The sequence below is a fragment of the Pyxicephalus adspersus genome, chromosome 1, assembly GCF_032062135.1.
Source record: "Pyxicephalus adspersus chromosome 1, UCB_Pads_2.0, whole genome shotgun sequence".
Classification (NCBI taxonomy): Eukaryota; Metazoa; Chordata; class Amphibia; order Anura; family Pyxicephalidae; genus Pyxicephalus; species Pyxicephalus adspersus.
Window position 1 is genome coordinate 43235904 of NC_092858.1, and position 20015 is coordinate 43255918.

The window sequence follows — 20015 nt, forward strand, 5'->3', positions numbered from 1 at the left end:
GCACCGTATAACTGAGCACACGGGGCGGGGCTCACAGTCACGCCCACTATTAACCCCTTCATTGCCACAGTTCTTTCTTTCCATTAACCAGCGAGTCTCCAGCCACGTTCACCCTTTCATTATCAGCAGCCTTCAGTTTAACCCCTTGAATACAAGCAGCCCTCTGTTTCAATCAATTTATTACCAGCAGCCCCTTCTATTACTGTTTTCATTTCTGCGTAACCTAGCAACCTTCTTCCAATATTTACTAGCAACCCCCCTTCTATTAACTATTTCAGTACAGCTATTCCATAATTATTTTTCCCCCTCCATTCATGAATTTATTCAGTTTTTTAGCCTTTTCAATATTATTTATTAATACCATTGCCATTATTATTATTAATAAACAGGATTTATATAGCGCCAACATACAACATATTACACAGCGCTGTACATTAAATAGGGGTTGCAAATGAGGGACATATACAGACAGTGACACAGGAGGAGGAGAGGACCCTGCCCCGAAGAGCTTACAATCTAGGGGGTGGGGGAGTAACACACAAAAAGAGAGGAGATATGTAGCCACAGAGGATCATGCTATTAACCCCTTCCTCACTAGCAACTCCAGGATAAATTTACCCCTTCATTACCTGTAGGTTTTTCCATTAACTCTTTTATTTCCTGAGGACCCTCATGCTATTAATCATTTCATTACTAGCAAGTAACCCTTTATTGTCAGCAGACTGCCTTACTATTATTTCCTTCATTTCTAATACTCCCCAACCACACACACCTATTTGGCCCTTTATTCTAGCAGGGCTTTCTTTATAATAACTGGTCCTCTTATATTAACCCTTTCATGACCAGTATTCATTGCCAGCATTTCACTGTACAACTGCTTTTTCCCTTTTAAAAATTATAAATCAAATACAAACCAAATATTCCAGAAATTAGAGTATTCTCTGCCAACTTGCTGCAAACCCTCCAGACACCTTAGTATAATGGCCTCATACCATTCCAAGTTATGCTCGACACATAAACGTCCTGGAATACCTCAGATTATTTTATTTACCACCTAGAAATATTTTACCTCTGTAAAACAGCACTTAGTCTTTCAAATTTTGTGCCAACTACTAAAACCCCAAGAATTCTTTTTTCTTCCATGTCTGTCACAAAACCTCCAGCTTATCTGGCTGCTAGACACTTGAAATTATTATTATTAATATTATTATTAATATTATTAATAAATAGTTATAAAGGTACATTACTTACCCTGGGACAAGCATTTCCCACCGTCGATAAGGGAAATACAGGGTAACTACATTTTAATCCATTTTCCCATATGGTACCCTTACTTCCCTGCTATTCCTATATTTACATTCCCTGATTCAGCAAGATCTCAGCTCTGCCGCCTTCACTGCATTGCACAGCTGCTTATCAAAATCTCCTCTGTTAGGCGTATGGTAATTCTATGGAGAGGGTATACTCCAGTGTTCCTTTACCTTTTTACCATAGGTTGGAACACCTTAAAATAACTTTCAGGTCATTAGGGAACCCCCTGCTATAATTACTATATCCACAACTCACAGTACCTTAGTGTGGTGGTCAGTAGGAAGAATGCCTTTTACATTGGTGGCCAGTGGGAATAATGTCACCCTTACAGATAGCCAAAAGGATCATTGGTGTCACCTAAACTAACCCAAGAGACACAAATTGCTCATTACACAAGAAACCCCTTGCAACCTCTGGAGGAACTTTGAAACACTTTTTTATATTCTTTTTTCCAATGGAGTATAAAATCTATAAATATGGAATTTAATGAAATGCTTTTATATGTAGAAAAATCTCACTCCCTTTTGGATGACAAACTAATCTTGAAGAATACCCCAAATTCAATGTGGGATCCTACTACACCCTTTTCTGCAACCTCAGTGTGCTTCAGGAAAGTCATTAACTTGGCTAATATCCATGTCCTATACAGATATCAGAGCCAGCCCCCAATATGTCAATTACTGTGTAAAAACTTTACAGTAACTTCTTTGTTCACGCCAGGATCACTATCTTTACCAAGCTTTCTGGAAGAAGTAAACAACATTTGGGATGTAATAACATAATATTAGGATTAGCAAATTTGGGTAAAAGGATTGAGGTAACTGAAAATTATTGGGCATATTGTGACAATATTGTGAGTTTGAAAATCCTGTACCTGGAATTGGTTGTTTGCCCTTTTAATCATTTTTTTGTAATAAAAGAATTTTATAATTAATAATTACACACGTTTAAAGTTACAGTACCCCTGATGTTGAATTTGCTCAGATTGGGATTTTTCAAAGTTCTGAATTCAATTTCACATTTAAAATCTTTGAAGCTGTATGATGATTTCATTCAGCTCCTTGATGATCGTCCCTCTTTTATTCTGAAATGTATTTATTAAATCAGTGAAGCTTTTGCAGATCAGCTACATTTAGAAATGAAACGTGTATTATTTCCTGAACTGATACATTTTTAGTAGAATAAAAAACACTAATGACATCTGACCTGAATATTGTAATTCATTATATAAATTCCCACTTCTAAAGAAAACTAAAATAATACACCTAAGATATTATAAGGAGAACCAAAAACTCTGCAGCGCACTAAAAAAGGGCAGAAGCATTCTTACCAAAAAAATTGATCAAACGTATCTAAAAATCTATTAAAATCAGTATCTTTATCAAAAACTTTAATGGTTTGCATGTAGTACAAAAATATTAAAACCCTGCTGCCTGTTAGAAAAGTAGGACCTTCAAAATTCAATTCAGAGTCTGAACCCAATATATGTTTTGCATAAAGACCATCCCTGTGGTTTACCATGATAACAACTTTCAAAAACCATTCAGTTCAGCTGTTATGATCTATCTTGAAAGCACCAAAACCTATTTTAAACAAACCCCTTCTAAATTTGGAGATGTATCTATGGACTGATTCCCCAACAATACACCCAGGAATTCAACATCTTAGGCTGACTGTCAACAATACACTTTTACTTTCCCTCCTTGGAATTGTGCCATAAAGTGCAATAGACTAAATGTCTCTCTTTATTGGCAATGTTAACGTAAAATGGAAAACCTTATTATTGTTATAATTTGAAACTTTTCTATTTACAACAAAAAAAAAGAAAGAAAAGTAGGTTTTCACATGTGCATTTAAGCAAATCTTATTGCTATGAGGTCAGACATTACCACTGATATAATAAAGGAGCAAGGTGATAGTGCCACCTATGTTTTAGATAAAGAAACAGCAATATAAGTTTTAAACAATAGTCAAAATTCTCCTAAACACTCTTTCTTAATAATATGTTGGCATGAAAGTATAGAAAACATCACAAATCGACATCAGATATAATTCTAAAATACTTTAATCTTGCGGTATTAATGTATTATACAATGTACAATCTCATTAGACATCAATAGCATTATGGACTCAAAATTCAGTGAATTAAAAATTTAAAGAATGTGGATATCAGTAGAGGGTCCTACTAAAGGTATACAGGGAACCAGGAAATAGACACTACTGGAAATGTGTTTGCTAAAACATGATAATCAATGTTCTTTCTTTTGTTCTTTACATTGGTGTAATTTTTTTTGTATTTACTTTGCAGGGATTTTATTGCGCCTTTTGTTTTATCAATGGTCACTTGATTCAGTGTTCTTTGATGCTGTGTTATCTACCCCACCAGCTGATACTGTATAAGAATTATACATCACAGGAGCAACCGCAGTTATGTGCTGTCAGTTTACACCTTGTGGTGCCTTACTAGAACCCTTGTTAGTCTTTTAAATAAGTTTATACATGGGGGCTGCCCTTATATCCAGACACAGATTAAGGCAGATTAGGACAAGGTAGCAGTTTTACTCCCTAAAGTTGACATTGAGAAGAATTGCAGTAAGCACACAAAAGCCAGCTATCCTAATATTATTATCTTGCATTTATATAGCACCAACATATTACGCAGCGCTGTACAGAGTCTAAAATCATGTTACTATTTGACACTTCAAACAGGCTCACAATCTAATGCCCCTACCATGGTCATATGTCATTACCACGTCCAGATCAATTCAGGGGCGAAGTCCATCAACCCAACTGCATATTTTTAGAAAGTGGACAGAAGAGTGCCTGGAGGAAACTCACTCAAGAACATGCAAACTCCAAGCAGGAAGCGTGCTGGTCAGGAACCTGAGACCCAATGCTGAAAAGGTAAGAGTCCTAACCTCTGAGCCACCATGGGCTACTCCACTAGACACCAACTGCCAAAAAGTGACTGCTAAATTCACCAATTGTCTTATGTCAATTGAAGCTGTAACTAGATTTCTTGGACATCCACCAGACCCCAGATTCCTTCTAGGTAACTTTCTGGGTGGCTCAGGTTTGCCTAGATCCTGGACGGAAGCTATACACAGGCCTTGATTTCCCTAGGAATTGAAGTGACGTTTTGTATCCTCCTGCCACTTAGCTCTGCACCTGTCAATTAACTGTTTCAAACCTTCAACTGTCAATTTAGGAATTTGACAGTTACAAAAATTAATCTTTTCCTATTAGCACCCCTTTGGACTATTAAATGTACAAGTCAGTCCAGGGCCAATTTATCTAGCTGCATTTTTGGATGAAACTTACACAAATAGAGGGATAACACACAAACTCCATGCAGACAGTGTTCTTGCTGAGATTGGAACTTAGAACCCAGATTGCTGGCCATTATAGTATCAATGTTCCATTGATGTTTCAAAGCCTCAACTGTCAATTTAAACATTTGACAGTTTAAACAAATGTTATTGAAGCCATGAAAATAAACTTTTCTTAATAACTCCTTGTTAAATAAACAATTCAAATAATTTATTAAAGCATTTTCAATAGGTACAAAAGATTGATTGTGTCAGATCCTCAATGCTTTCCTGCACCCTGTGCACACTTCCTGTGTTATCTCCAGGAGGCATCCCAGGTCTTCAAAACAATGAGTCCCTATGTTGTAAAAATTATGAGAATAAGTGGTATTTGGTGGGTGTAAAACAGATAGTTAGGTTTGGTTGACACCAAGTCTTGTAATTTCAGTCCCCAAAAAGACATGTGGTGTCATTTTACAACATGGCAGTGGATACTAATGTACAAGTGTGGGACGTCCATTTTTTTTAACTTTGCAGTTTCTTGAAAGGTATAAAATATAGGAAAATGTTCATGCATTGTGGAGGTATTGCACATATGTTCTTTAGACTTTACATACACTTTAATTGATAGTAGTAGGGTCCAAGCTCACACTTGTGTTGTCAGCTATAATATTGTTATTGATGGGGTATAAAGTACAGCAGATATTGTTAAACTATGAGGTTTTCCAGGCAGTGCATGCTGTTGACTGGATCATGTGACAGAGTAGGTAACCTGACTGGCCAGTAACAATGCCCCAGAGCTGTCATGTGGGAGGATGGGGTGTAAGCCAAATACGCAAAGGTATTTGCTCATAATACCCAAACAGGACCTGCATGGGCCAAACATTTCACTGATGTGGATGGGAAGTTTTTTGAACAAAAACTTGTCCATATACCAACAATACAGCATTTGGGATGTTTTTTTACAAGACTACATTACCATGGATTTATTATAACATAGTAAAATAATCAGTATTTTCAATCAGAATTAGTGTAAATGTTTCTGTCACTGGATTGTGTACCAGGGACAGTCAATCTATCCACTGATTTTTCTATAAATTAGCAAATAGTGTGAAATGAGGAAAACATTAGGAATAACAATTACTGCTTATCAGATGTCCTTGTCCTTTGTATTACATCAAAGGCATTGAAATGATTTGTTCTAATGCATGCTATTAGGGAAAAACACTTGGCCACTGTAAAGTCCATCTCTCTCTCTCCCTCCCATTTAACCACCTGGGCGTTACACTGAGGTCTAGATTCCTGTTCCAAAAGCGGTTTTTCATTACATTTTTTTTTTAAATTGTAGACCTGTAACTTACAGAAATATGTCCAAACAAGGGTCTAGTAGATATCATGAATATAAAAAAGGTTTAAAACACACAATCATGTAAAAAAAAAATTACTTTTAATAAAATTAAATAAAAGACACAAAAATCAGCTTAAACAAGAATACATAAATAAATGAAAAATACTGAAAATGCGATAATTCGGTATACTGTATAGTAATATATTTTTCTAAAACACCTCCCTAGTGTCCGTCACATACCTATAGACAAAACCACATAAATATATTTTCTATTATTTTGTATTGGATTGGATACAGAACTTTGTATCCAATCCAAACAAAATGAGAGTTTGAATTTACCAATTACATACTTTGTATTTATTTTGAATTATTTTGTATTGGTTTGGATACAGGAGTTTGTATTCAATCCAATACAAAATGTGTTTGAATAAGTTTCAATTTGAATTTCCCGCACACGCGCCGACGTCATCGCCGAGGGACACGTACACGCTACGGACAGAGAAGAAGCTTCTTCTTCTCCTCCGGCCGGCTTCTTCTTCTCGGAGAAGGCACCCGACGCTGGAGATCGACCCTGGAGGACGACGTTGGAACGCGACGCTGGATGATCGCAGCGGGACCAGGTAAGTAATCGATAAACCTGAATTTTTAGTTCGGGTTTATCGATAATTGTAATTTTTTTTAACCCGAACCAAGGTCGGGTTTAGCGGTAGGTTGGTTAATCAATCAATTTGGCATTTTTGATCTAGGTCCAAATGGCAAATTGGGCCTCAATTCCTCTCTAGGTTAAGATTAAATCCTGTTTTCCCCTTGGTGAGAGGCCGCATGCCTTGTCATTTACAATCCATTTGTCATATATAATGCTGACTGAACTTCTTACATTTGACAACTGAATAACAAAGAATAGGGCTTAATGCCGCAAAGGGGTGAGCCTTTATTTTAAGATCAAAAACCCCATGTAAAACCTAGGCCTGGGATCAAATGCATTGCCCAAGTATACAGGGATTGATTTGAAGACTAGAACAGGTACTTCTAACTCCACAAGGTGTGCACACATTATAGCTTTTTAAAGTTTGTACAGCGCTGCGTAATATGTTGGCGCTATAAAAATCCTGCTTATTATTAATAATAATAATAATAATAATAAAAAGTTTAGTTTACCAAAGCCAGGTAAATAAAAAATCTGATTGATTGTTAGCGGATAGTAAATGGGTATTGGCACAGGATGAAAAATACCAATATAGAGGGGATGGGAGAAGAGTTTTGCATTGAATATACTTTTTATGAATGAGGATAGGGATAGGATTACCCAATAAAGAGCTCTATTAATGTTTGTATGGAAAATTGTGTAAATGAGATTGTATATTCTGATCCAAATCTCAAATTTTTTTAGGGCAGTGTCAACAAACACGGGTTATGGTGCCTAGTTGGGATAACCTTTGAAATATGACTTTTGTCTTGTGTTGATATGAATCAGGAAAATCAGAAGATTGCAATACTACCTACAAAGAACTTTGTAAGAGTTTGCTATGCCCAGGACAAAGGGCCTGATTTATTAAAGCTCTCCAAGGCTGGAGCGGATACACTTTCATCAGTGAATCTGGATGATCCAGAAAACCTGGAATGGATTTCTTAAAATGTATTTGCTATTTGTTAACCAATGTTTTTAATCCTGAACCAGATCCATTCTAAGATTGCTTAATCACCCAGGTTCACAATTTACCTAGCTGCATTTTTGGATGAAACTCACACAAACAGATGGATACCATACAAACTCAATGCAGATAGTGTTTTTGCTGAGACTGAAACTTGGAACCAAGATTGCTGGCCACTGAGCCAATGTGCTGCCCGCTCACAGTATCAGTGTTCCATTAATGGAATGTTATGGGGTTTGCTGAGTTTAAAGGATTTTAAAGGATTTGATGAATTTTGTGTGAGCAGTTAGTAAATAGACACAAGTATATGGTAAAATAACAGAGAGTAGTATTAATGAAGTTAATATAAACAGAGTTTTTCCTACCAACAGTTTTGATGGTAAAAAAAAGGGAAGGCAACTCCACATTTTTCTTAACCTGGCAATGGGTGTTTAGTACTCGTTCCTAGGTAAGAAAATTAATGCAAAAAAAAACAAAAGTTCTTGGCAGTCTTAGAAGGGACAAGGACTAAGTAACGTAGAACTTGGAACAAAAGAATAGTATTTTTGGCAGTGGCATCGAGCTAGGGATTAGAAAGATTTGGAACTAGATTGTTAGCTCTTCGGGGCAGGGCCCTCTCCTCCTGTATCACTGTCTGTATCTGTCTGTCATTTGCAATCCCTATTTAATGTACACCACTGCGTAATATGTTGGCGATATATAAATCCTGTTTATTATTATTATTATTAATAATAATAATAATAATAATAATAATAATAACTATTTTTTGCTGGGTTTATGGCCTTTCACTGCTTGTGTTTCGATGATAGATATGTCATTTGTGTGTTTGGGATAGAGCAGGAGAATTGGACTGAAAACACTTCTAAACTGAATGTTGTGAGTGTGAATTATGATGAGTATAAATTGGTAAAATAATGACTAAATTCATCAGCAATGGTACCCAGGTTCCCTATTCATATTCCTTTTAGATTTCAGCAGTAATGAAAGAACGTAGGTGAAGGTTTGCACCTTGGACAGTGATTCTTACCCTTCCTATAAAACTTTTGGCATTATTATGCCTCCCAATTTCTGAAACTAGGATGGGGACATTTTGTTATCTTAAGGACACACCTCCTGAGTACTGTTTCTCCTAATCTCCCTGGACCGTGTTTATTTCCTCCTACCATTGACTTTTAGAAGACTTTGGAGAGTAATAATTATTTCCTGCCTGGTTATTTTTCGGGTATCTTATTATTGTGTAGGTATTACTATACTCACGCCCAATAGTCCTGCAGTACTGCATTGTGACCATTAGGGGGCGTAAAGACAGCACAAACGGGGCAAAGTCTGCTCCGCATCAGGCTGACGTCACAGGCGTCTCATTAGCGGGGCGTGGCTACACAGGAAGGTGACGTAAGCAGAGCTAGATATCAGACAGGCGAGGACCGGGAGCGTTACATTCCGGAAGAGGCAGCGGCAGCAGACATGGTGAGGAGTGGCGGGCTGGCGGCTCAGTGTGGGGTGGCCTTGGCTGTGTGATAGAACGTATTGCGCTCAGTAGACAATGCTGGGAGCGGGCTTGTTGTATCCAGGCTCACTGAGGGTGTGGCCGCCATTAGTCCCATACAGAAGCCTGGGCCTCCATTGTACAGGTCCCTGCTATGGGAATGTCTGTGTTTCTGCTGGGCTGATTCTGCTTTGTGGGAATAGCGCACACAGGGCTTGTCTCGGGCTCTCTGCAGAGGTGACACTCTGTCATGTGACCTCTGCTTGTCTGGGGGGCTGTGGGTTAGAAGGGGTTAATAATCCCCCTTGATAAGGAGCCCCTCCATTGGTTTTGTTTATCATTGTACCATTATTTCCTGTCTGATATCTCTGCTTCCCCCACAGGGTGACATGTCAGAAGATCAGATCGCTGGTAAGTCTCTTCCTGTTATTACATCTTAAAATAAAATTCATTCGTCATATATCTAATTCTTTATAATCCCGTCATTTACTATTGGATAAACACAACAGGAATTGAGGGCAAATCATTGCAAAGTCAGGGAAATCTATTCCAACAACAAGCCGGGCTGTGGAGTTTGCCTTAATATAGTGTACCCGGAGCCACCGAAATCCACCAACTCCACAGCCCTGGCAATGAGTGTCCCCATCAAGCCTCCCCTCACTTCCTGTTCAGGATCAGAGATTTCTCTTCCTTGTAGTCACCACAGTAGTGAACCCTCCCCCATTCAAAATAAATAGAAAAACTTTGTGATGTCAGATAATTAAATTGAAGAATTCCTGAGCTTCCTAAGCGTGTACTTACCTCCCGCCTTCTTTCCCTACACTTTCCAGTTTTCATTCCTTTCTTTCTCTTGCCTGGTGTCTGCTCAGGTGGATGGTAAGTGATTGGTGTGTGATCTGAGGAGTTTTCATTTTCTGGAACTAATCTATAATCTGACACCTCTGATTTCTAAATTTGCATCCTTCTACTAGTGCACTCTAATCTCTTCCTGTGTTCTGATCTGTCAGCTAGGCTGGAGTATTGCCGGGCCCCTGCTATCATGTGACACCCTATGGGCAAATTTTATAAAGGGCCAATCATTTGAGTGACTGCTGCTGGCACAATTGTCCTTATGCCACAATAAATAGTGGTGGTGGTTGTTTCACCCTGATTATTATTATGAAACAGGATTTATATAGCGCCAACATATTATGCAGCGCTGTACATTACATAGGGGTTGCAAATAACAGACAGTGACACAGGAGTAGAGGACCCTGCTCTGAATAGCTTACAATCCAGGACATGGGATCTGTACTTTGTGTTCTGCACTCCAAATGTAACCATAGCAGTCACAATGAAAGTCGGGGGATTGTGTAGATCTCTTCCATATATGAAGATCAGTTTGTCCAGGTGAACAAAGTTTCTGGTTGACACTTTAATATGTATTCAGTATGTTAATGGGAGCACTGACCACCCCTTTATAAACCTGACAATCAGATTTTAAAAAGTGATCAAAGAAGTGATGATTACCTGATTGCCGCCTCTTTATATGAGGTCCCAGCTATATTTTGTTTAGCGTTTCCCTTATCATAGTGACAGCGGAACAGCATTTGGCTATATATTATTTTTTGCTGGTGGTGCAAACGGTTAGTGTATGGGGACACACGTATTCCAAGTTTATTATTAAACAAGTTTTATATAGCGCCAACATTACAGCGCTGTACAATAAATTGAGGTTGCAAATGACAGACAGTGACACATGAGTAGAGGACCTTGCCCCGAAGAGCTTACAATCTAATTTATTCTTGCTCAAATCTATAAAATATTTCATATTTTGTCCGTCTGTGGGATCTATTTGTGCCATATATCCGTTTCTGGTCAGTGCAAAGTGTGCTGGCACTAGTTTTATATAATGTTATTCTACATGTATAGCTGTCACTAATCTTTTTACTAGCATGCTATGAAATGCATTGGTGTGCAGCCTTATATGGCAGTTCTGTGTTATGGTTTTGCATGCAACTTTCTGCGTTGTTTTTTGGCAGCTCCCCCCTCCCCCGGCAGTGAGGTGGCTGCTCTATGGATGCCTTATATGGTAATAAAGCCTGAGCCTGGGCTGCACAGGGGGAGGAGATCATCCTAGGAGTATGGAGAGTTCCTGCATTCCCAGCTAGGATCCTCCGTGTCCTCCTCCCATCTATATCTTCCTTCTGCCTAGGCAGTTCTGTAGCCGCTGTTGTGACAAGGAGAGAACATGAACAGACAATGCCCTGCAAGGCGGGCAGGGTGCGGAATGACTACAGCTCCCCTCCCTGGAATGTAGCAGGAGGGGCTGTACAGGGAGTGGTACAGGAAGGAAATGGCACACTAATAAGTTGCAGTCTGCCTGTAGATATAGATACAGAGGAATACATGTCGCTGCTTCCAAAACTGTGCAACGTTGTACTATTTGTTAGCTGCGGGATCATTATTCTCACTTCTACAAAGCTGTGTGACTGCCACTTATATACAAATACATTTCCCCTTCTTGTCTGTTGACGTGTAGATGTTTCTGCTCCAGGCAGCTATTTAGGTAATTAGTGTAACATTGCTATAAAATAGGACCCATTGTGTTTCTTATATACAATTTATAATAGTCTTCTGTATACATAATTTTGTACAAGATAGAGAGGTCCCTTCCAGTAATAATATTTACACATTCAGAGCCTTGTTCTTCATTATTAAATCAACAACAGCCAGCAAGACTAATTTTACATGTGTGTTCTGTGCACTAGAACGATGTGGGTGAATCCTGTTTGAATATTTGCCACTGTGGGGTGAGGTATGTGTATATGGGTGAATCCTATTTATGTAGTCACTATAGAGTGAGGTGTGTGTATGGGTGAATCCTATTTATATAATTGTCAAACTATCCAAAGAATAGTTTTGATGTTCACTTCTAGATGATCCCCATTTTGGCCTTGTCCATCTGAAACCTATTTCCATTCTTGCTCACATGTTGTATTGTTTTAGTAAGCATCTACATAGATTTGTTGTAGTCTTGTAGATGAAAAGTAAATTAGTGCTTATTTACAAGATGTAATGAGCAAAATAAATACTTTTGGCCATTTGACTAATGTTATTCATTCATTTGAGATGTTTTACCCCATACACATTCATTTCATTTACCTTCTAGATTGTAAGCCTTTCAGGGCAGGGTCCTGTTTAATAATAGATTTGACTGGTCAGCCTTAAAGATGGTATTTGCCCCAGTAAAGTTACATTTCTGTCTGAAAGTCTGCAGCCTCTTTGTGCACGACTTCTATCAGTAATGAAAAGTTACATTACCTTAGTCTATAGAAACTTTACAGATCATTTAATGAACCCTTCTGTTTCTCTTAATCCCTCTGGACCGGGCAGTTTTTATTTCTTTGTTACTACTTGGCTCCTAGTATTCTCTCTGAGAAGAGCATTGGGCAGAGATGCAGTCAGAAAAAACAATTGCTTTAATAGATATGTGCAGAGTTCGCAAGCATTAGATTTTTCTCTATTGTGAATATACCAACTTTATCTCTAGTAAACTTTACTTAGCAGAATTTTTGTAACCTTCTTTTTACAGAGTACAAAGATGCTTTTAGCCTCTTCGATAAGACCGGAGATGGTAAAATCTTCTATTTCCAGTGCGGAGATGTCCTGCGTGCTTTGGGACAAAATCCAACAAATGCCGAAGTCATGAAAGTTTTGGGCAACCCAAAGATGGATGGTTAGTGATTTCTTTAGTAGAAATGATTTTACAATGATGTTGCATGGGGACACAGAACAGGATAATGTAAGGGTCAGTATATGGACCCACAGCCAGTGTTCTCTGCAGCCCCTTTTAGCTGGGCGCAGCATCCGGCACTTTTCACTAACTCCCCCAGGTGTTTTTGGGTGGCTACTAAAAAGTGGGGTAAAAATAAAGCTACCACCCACCTACAGCTTCTTCCTACCCAGCTTTTAAAAATTTCTGGGAAGAATACTGCACAGCACATGGATGCAGATATAAACCCACTCTTGTCACGCCTTTATGTTGACCTTTAACAGGTGAAGGGAAAGTATTTGGTAGTTGTATATTTCTACTGTGTATAGGCAGATTTTGATTTAGTTTTGTATGTGTTTAATGTTTATTCAACAGTCAAAACTCACAAGTACTGTTGGTTTCACAGCATTACATTAAATATCTTTTTTACAGTGTTTGTATATGTTTTTAAACATTGGTGTGGATTTTTTTTTTGTGTGAACTAACTTTGAATGCTTTTCACAGAGATGAACACCAAGATGCTTGACTTTGAGCAGTTCCTCCCCATGTTGCAAACAATCGCTAAAAACAAGGACCAGTGCATAATTGAAGACTTCATCGAGGGACTGAGGGTTTTTGACAAGGATGGCAATGGATGTGTAATGGGTGCAGAACTTCGCCATGTTCTAATTACTCTAGGTAACTATTATCCTAGATGTAAAACCAGTCTGCTGCTTCACCTTCCTTTTCTGGTGGTTATTTTGGTAATTGTCTAGCAGATCTGTGATGAGGATGTGGTCTAGGTATTTAGTACAGAATTTGTAGGAATCTGGTGACTAATCTTTAAAGGCAAAGCCTAAATAGGACAACCTATTTGCTATCAATGTAGCGAGTCATTCTGTTGAAATATCCTTTAGATCTAGGGCTGTATATTTGTTGAGAACTTATTACTTAATTTCCAAAAATCTGTGGGTATCAAAAATTAGGCTGATCAGTATGGCTTGCTTCCGGTATTGATTCAGAGTTGCTTACTGGAACTCTTAAGAATTGCAAGAAATGAGTGAATACAGTGGCTCTGTCAGTATAAACACGACATTGGCCTTCTTATAGCCAGAGTAATGAGATTTTTCTATGGGCAGAACTGTTTGTGAAGGGATTTTATAAAATAAAGCTAGCCCAAATCTGTACCAGGAATCTATGTTACAGGTAGTACCCAAAGTATAATGTAAAAGTGCACCTTAGCTTTCTTTTGTCTCTGAGGAATCTCTTCTACTGAATGTCTAGGCCTCCAGCTAAGCTTATAATTGGTAGGGAATCCCACTATTTATAAGGGATTTGGTATTGGCTAAATGGGCAGAATAAAATACATTCATACCTGTCAAAGGGTCTGTATTTTTGTGTATCCTGTATAGTGATATACAAGTGACTCTTGCTTTTTCATCTTCCTGTGCAGTGGGAGGTTAGAAATGGGCCAACGATGGTCCCCACCACTGTACCGAAGCAGATAGGAATGGAACTGGGATTTATATCAGACAGATTTTTATGTAAATAACTTGATTTCACCATTTTGTGGTTTGGTGGTTACTCTTGTTGCATGCACATTGTTCTGAAAGCATTTGTTGTATTCCAGGAGAAAAGATGCATGAGGATGAGGTGGAATCTCTTTTGTGTGGGCATGAAAATGCTAATGGTGAAATTAACTATGAAGGTGAGTGGATGTTCTTTCCAGATCCGTTTTATGTTAATGCTAATATATACTTTTTGTTGTAGATTTATTATGGAGCGTTTTAATTACCAGATATCTTTACCTGTTTGTTTTGGTTGATAAATAATATTTTTTTCACTCAACAGAAACTTTCCTGCTGTAATTGTATGTTTTGACATTTTATATTTATATAGATGTTTAACTTCTGTTTTTTGTTTTTTAATCTTCTGTTTGTAAGGGGACACTAAACCTAAAGCCTTTCATATAAAGAATCTAATCAGAAAATGTGTGTTTCAGATTAAATTGGTGTTTTCCAGCTACTTTTGTACATATCCAGCCTCCAATGGCTAGGAAGAGGCTATTGGAGGCTTGTGTGTACAACTGGTGTGGCTTGCTTGGTCTGAATTTTAGGTTTATTGGTCCTTGAATGTAGTAATTTTATTTTAATTCTGTTTGGGGCCTCTCTGATGAATCTTCCTTCCCACAGACCTTATCAAGCTCATCATGTCTTTCTGACCACCCCCTGGGTATGCTGGTTCGTCCATCTGGTTTCAGTTTGTGATTTGATTTTACTCTTATGCCTCTCTACATCTCTCGAATCTTCTGGATGCATTGGCATGTCTCTGCATGCTCTCTGCCCTGCCAGAGCTGCAATGTTTTAGTTAGCTCCTTTTAACAAAATTAAGGTGTCATGGCGGCACCTTAAAAAAACTTGGCCAATAAACTTCTTTTTGCAGAAGAACTGTCAGCGACTGTGTGCGGTGGTGTGTAATTGATGTTAGCATTTTAGTATTTGCCTAACTTTAATACCAAATAACCAACCCAGGATTTTTTTATTGCTCATAATGAAGAATACAATGTGCAAATTGAGCATTGGTAAAGCCATGTATAATTCAGCCTTAAAGGTTTATTAATTCTTCATTTACAGAGTAGTCACCTGACATTGTGTAAAATCCAAAATATAGTTCAGCTTTGTAATGGAAGCATTACCCTTGTGGCATCAATGTCAATCTATACACATAGAACTGTCAAAATTATGTCAACGTTTAGACTTTTTTTATTTCAATGTTTTTAATAAATTTTTCCACAATATAAGCAAGACAAAAAAGACCAATAACCATAAACAAATCGATAATGACAAAAAAACAACGTTTAGACTTTGATTGGGTTGTTACCTAACGTTTGACTTGAATTAGGATGTAAGAAGGTTGATATGAATTGGCTTAACATGTTACCTCATAAAAAATATAATTTAGTAATCTCTGAACACAATTGCAAAGTAACACAAAGTACCCAACCTTGTCTGAAGACAACACAACAGAAGTGTGACATTGGACTGGTGTGTGTAATGTGGTTGCCTCCTGCAGTTCCGAACACTTTTGCTTTCTTGCTCTCAGCAATCTGTTGATTATTATAATGCTTCTTCTAGTAGATGGTAGATATTTCCAATGCTTCAGCTAAATACTTTTTGCCTTATTTAATACTTCTGTAGATGACATCATTGTACAGACCAGTAGTGCCTAATACATATTCGATCAGGGAGAGGGGCTCCTATGGTTGTGGGGATGGGATTGTTTTGATTGTAGGCCTAAAAGATTTCTGGTTTACCTGTCTGGCTGCAAAACAGGTCATCTGGTGGAGGTTTTATTCAGTCTACAGTTATTTTTGCAGTTTTAATACATTAAAAGAGAATTTGTATTTCTGTTGTGTAATGAACTTATTGTTTGTAAGATGCTGGGAAAGAGACATAGACGAGCAGATATTCAGCCATATTGGATTTAGGTTTGGAGGCTTTGCATCTGACACAACAGATTCTTGTTGCTTCCCTTGTTAAAAGTAAAATGTAGGTTGTGAAGTTTGAAGACGCACTTGGAATACCTGCTGTAGATGTTGCCATCATCTATAGACTTGGAGACAGTAACCCTTGAAGTAGTTTAGTTTAATGAACAAAAGTGTTTAAAGAAGAACTATTTTTGGTGTCCATTGCAGTCAGAATGTAATTTTCTTGTAATTTTAGGCTTTTTGAGATTTTTGGTCGGAGCAAAAAGAAACTTTATTTCCCACTTTGTGGGCGGCTAATTTGATGTGTAATTAGTGATTAAATTGTGATTAGTGTAATACCATACATTATTCTGTTTATTTAAGCACTTTCAGGACTGTATTACTTGGAGTATCAGCTTAAGACAGCCCTGTAGACCCATCTTCTAATGTGGGAGCCCCTACCCCTCTTACAAGAACAGTGTGCTTGGTGGCTAACGTTTCACAGAAATGTGGTGATTTCATCGCATTTTAAGGGGCATTGCGTCCAATGTCTGTACAGCACACTTCTCATAATGAGCAGTCAAACACACGAGTAACTTTATTCTTTCTGTTTTGTTTCCAGATCTGGTCCGGATGGTAATGAACGGCTGAGTCTTCTCTTCTATAGACACCAGCATCCTGAAGGAGGCAGTTTTTTTTGTATGTTCCTGTCCTATGTTTTAATTTTCTTGGAGGGGGAGGCTAAGCTTACCAATGCGAGTGTTTTGTTTTCCTCCATTGGTTTGTCAGCAGGAGAGCATCTTTTTTTCCTTCCTCCAGCCCATCCTATGGGAGTTCTTAGCCTTACAAAAAAGAGACTGCGTCATCACTTCTCCCACTCATGAAACACTGCAAAAGGAATCTGGAGTTTAAAAGCTATTATACCATGCAGATAATAAATTATTTCTATTTTCCTTCTTGTCAAAAATAAACTGCATGCCTTTTCCTATACCTAGCTGTGACTTTGGGCTCTGTGATTTATATGTGTGAATTACACTAATACACCACATGCTGTGGGAATGGGTTTGTTTTCAATAGATTTACATCTGGGACTGGAAATTGTGTGGAAAATCTGCTCATTGTGACCAGTGTATCTCTGCAGTTCATACATACATACAATACTACACTTACAGTTTGTCATTACATCAGCCATTCTCAAGCAGGGTTCTTTAAGCTGTGGTTGGTTGGCCTCCTATTTGCTAGTGCTTACATCTTCTGAGTGTTTCCGAGCCAAAGCCATTTTTCACAACCCGCAGCATGACACCGGAGATCAGTTCCTGTCTTTTGCATGGTATTTAAACCGGCACTGTAAGAGGAACTCGGCTTACCACTAATGTAATGGGCATTTATCCCACTGATATCCAATGAATTAGGTTTAGCAGGGAATTCCCTGAGACCTGGGAAAAATGTAAAGGGTTCCTCTAGGTAAAAAAGGTTGAGAGAGGCGTAATTTAGCCCTAAACCTTTTAATTCACATATCCCAGCATCATATTTATTCGACTCCTGCAGGTATCTGACACATCTGGGTGTGTAGAATACTTGCTCCTACAACACTGCAGGACCTATGAACTTACATCAAACAGCATGTGTCAAAGGAATAAGGTATTCTCCATACCATATTGACAAATATATCCAGGGAGCAACAATGAAGCAGAATTTAACACACAGTGGAAAGGTAAATATACAGCATCTTCTTTGACAAGCAAATTTGATTATCTTGTATTTATATAGCACAAATATAATACACAGCAGTGACATGCCATTAACTGGCCCTCCGAGAGGCTCATACCCATAGTCAAATGTCATGAACACAATTTAAGGACAATTGGTACAACTCGCTGGTATTTTTACTTGTTTATGAAACCCCTGTAAACCTGCTGGAGAACAACAAACTCCACCCATGGTGCCCTGACCAAGATTGGACCCTAGAATGCTGTAAAGGCAGGAGTGCTAGCCACAGGGTCAGGTTATTGCCAAACTATAACTGGAACTCTTGTCTCCCCCCCCCCAAAAAAAAATTATATATATATATATATATAACTTTCTGTTTATATGCGTGTTCAATCTATAGGTGACATATGACCAGCATCTAGAGGTGTTTCTCATCCTGGGTACCCTTGAGCAACTTTGCTTCTCATGTCCATCTAATAGATACCAATGATCTTTTTGGCTATCTATAAGAGGCATTTTTCCAATTGACCACCACACTAATGTACTGTGAGCTGTGGATATAGTAATTACAGCAGGGAGTTCCCTGAAGACCTGAAAGTTTTTTCAAGGTTTCCCCCATGTTAAAAAGGTCCAGAAATAGTGATCTAGACCGTAACTACAACAGAAAATAAATCTCCCCAATGAAAAAATCTGACAGATTCCAACACTTGCTCAATCTGGTAAAGTTTTGGCTGCAGTTCCACCTGGTAACAATAAGCTACCATAACTGAGAACATAAATGTTTGGTGTTCGTGCACTTCACAAATTCATCATTCCCTGATTTATTAGATTTTTTTTCTGAATTTTGTTTGCTTTATCCAGTGCCTAGAAACCCAGTACTGAAGTCTCCCACAGTGGATCAGGTAGTTAGCATATTTAGACAATTCCCTGCTGGCAGATTATTTTCAGACAGGTGAATTTGAATAATTTACCATCTTTGAATATTTTATGCGAGATTAAGCTGCCAGGGCATTGTACAAAGTTGCCATTGTCACCTGTTCTTCTTGAAACTGTTCCAAGTTGCTGTAATTCAGTCAGGGAGTGTAAAAAAATACTGATCTGCATGACATTCATACTTGTCTTTTGTATGAAAGTTTCCACCCCATCACCTTCAAACCTTCAATACAATGGATTATAGAAAGAATTTGTTTACGAGAATGAAAAATAGCAGATAGCAGTTCATTGTTGTGCTAATACTAGATGCACAGTATCACAATGGACTATTCATTTAAATCTTAATAGATCAGTCCCTATATAGTGAACATGGGTACATCATAGGTACAAAGCCCTTTCTTGTGTGTAGGCTTTTGGAGGTTAAGGAAGCAGCATTGCAAGGAAAGAAATCAGTGTATGCCTGTGGATAGGGAAGACATTTAGGAATAAAGGAATCAAAATCCAAAAGTTGTATGGGCCTGAACCCTGCTTTCCTCTGCCTGTGACTTCAGCAGCTGCAGGCTACTACCCATGTATCTCTTTATGCCTCTCCCCTCCTAAGTCCAATCATATTAGTTAATGAATCAGGAAAGAGAAGAAGTGGGGTCAGTAGCCTGCAGCCACTGATTGATGTCAGAGATGTGGAATGTTTCCACTTTGCAGGTAAGAGTGACACCAGCAGCTCCCCAGCCCAGTCTTTGCCCGTTGTCCCCACTCATCTAACTCCTGCAGTGATCATTACATTCCTGGATGTGGAGTGTAATGGAGAAGTGCAGGGGTAGGTGGAAGGCTGTAGTCCAGCAGAGGGGAACCTATGTAGGTCTGACAACACAAACTTGAGATTTCAGTGCAGCAGAGGCAGCTGTGTGTCAACGTTTTACAGGAGGTTGGGGACATTTTTAACTTTTTAGGAAATGTGCATATATTGCACAACAAGTTATTTGAACTAAATGACAAAAAATTTAATCTGCAAGTGGCCAAATTAAACAAAAATCAGTCTCAGCATGAATTCACTACATAACCTAGGAG

General features: G+C 38.3%; 1 protein-coding gene across 3 annotated transcripts; it reads left to right on the forward strand.

Annotated features, from left to right (window-relative positions):
• Nucleotides 1-8962: 8962 nt before the first annotated feature.
• Nucleotides 8963-17298, forward strand: MYL6 (myosin light chain 6). 3 transcript variants are annotated; one of them, XM_072408790.1, is made up of 7 exons: nt 8963-9086; nt 9489-9516; nt 12680-12823; nt 13364-13537; nt 14469-14546; nt 15031-15078; nt 16927-17298. In XM_072408790.1, exons 1-6 carry the CDS (start codon nt 9084-9086, stop codon nt 15057-15059), a joined length of 456 nt encoding a protein of 151 aa, XP_072264891.1. In that variant the 5' UTR covers nt 8963-9083; the 3' UTR covers nt 15060-15078; nt 16927-17298. The 3 variants fall into 3 exon arrangements, with proteins under 3 accessions (XP_072264891.1, XP_072264882.1, XP_072264873.1); XM_072408781.1 differs by having other exon boundaries at nt 15031-15070; XM_072408772.1 differs by lacking the exon at nt 15031-15078.
• The last annotated feature ends 2717 nt before the right edge of the window (nt 17299-20015 follow it).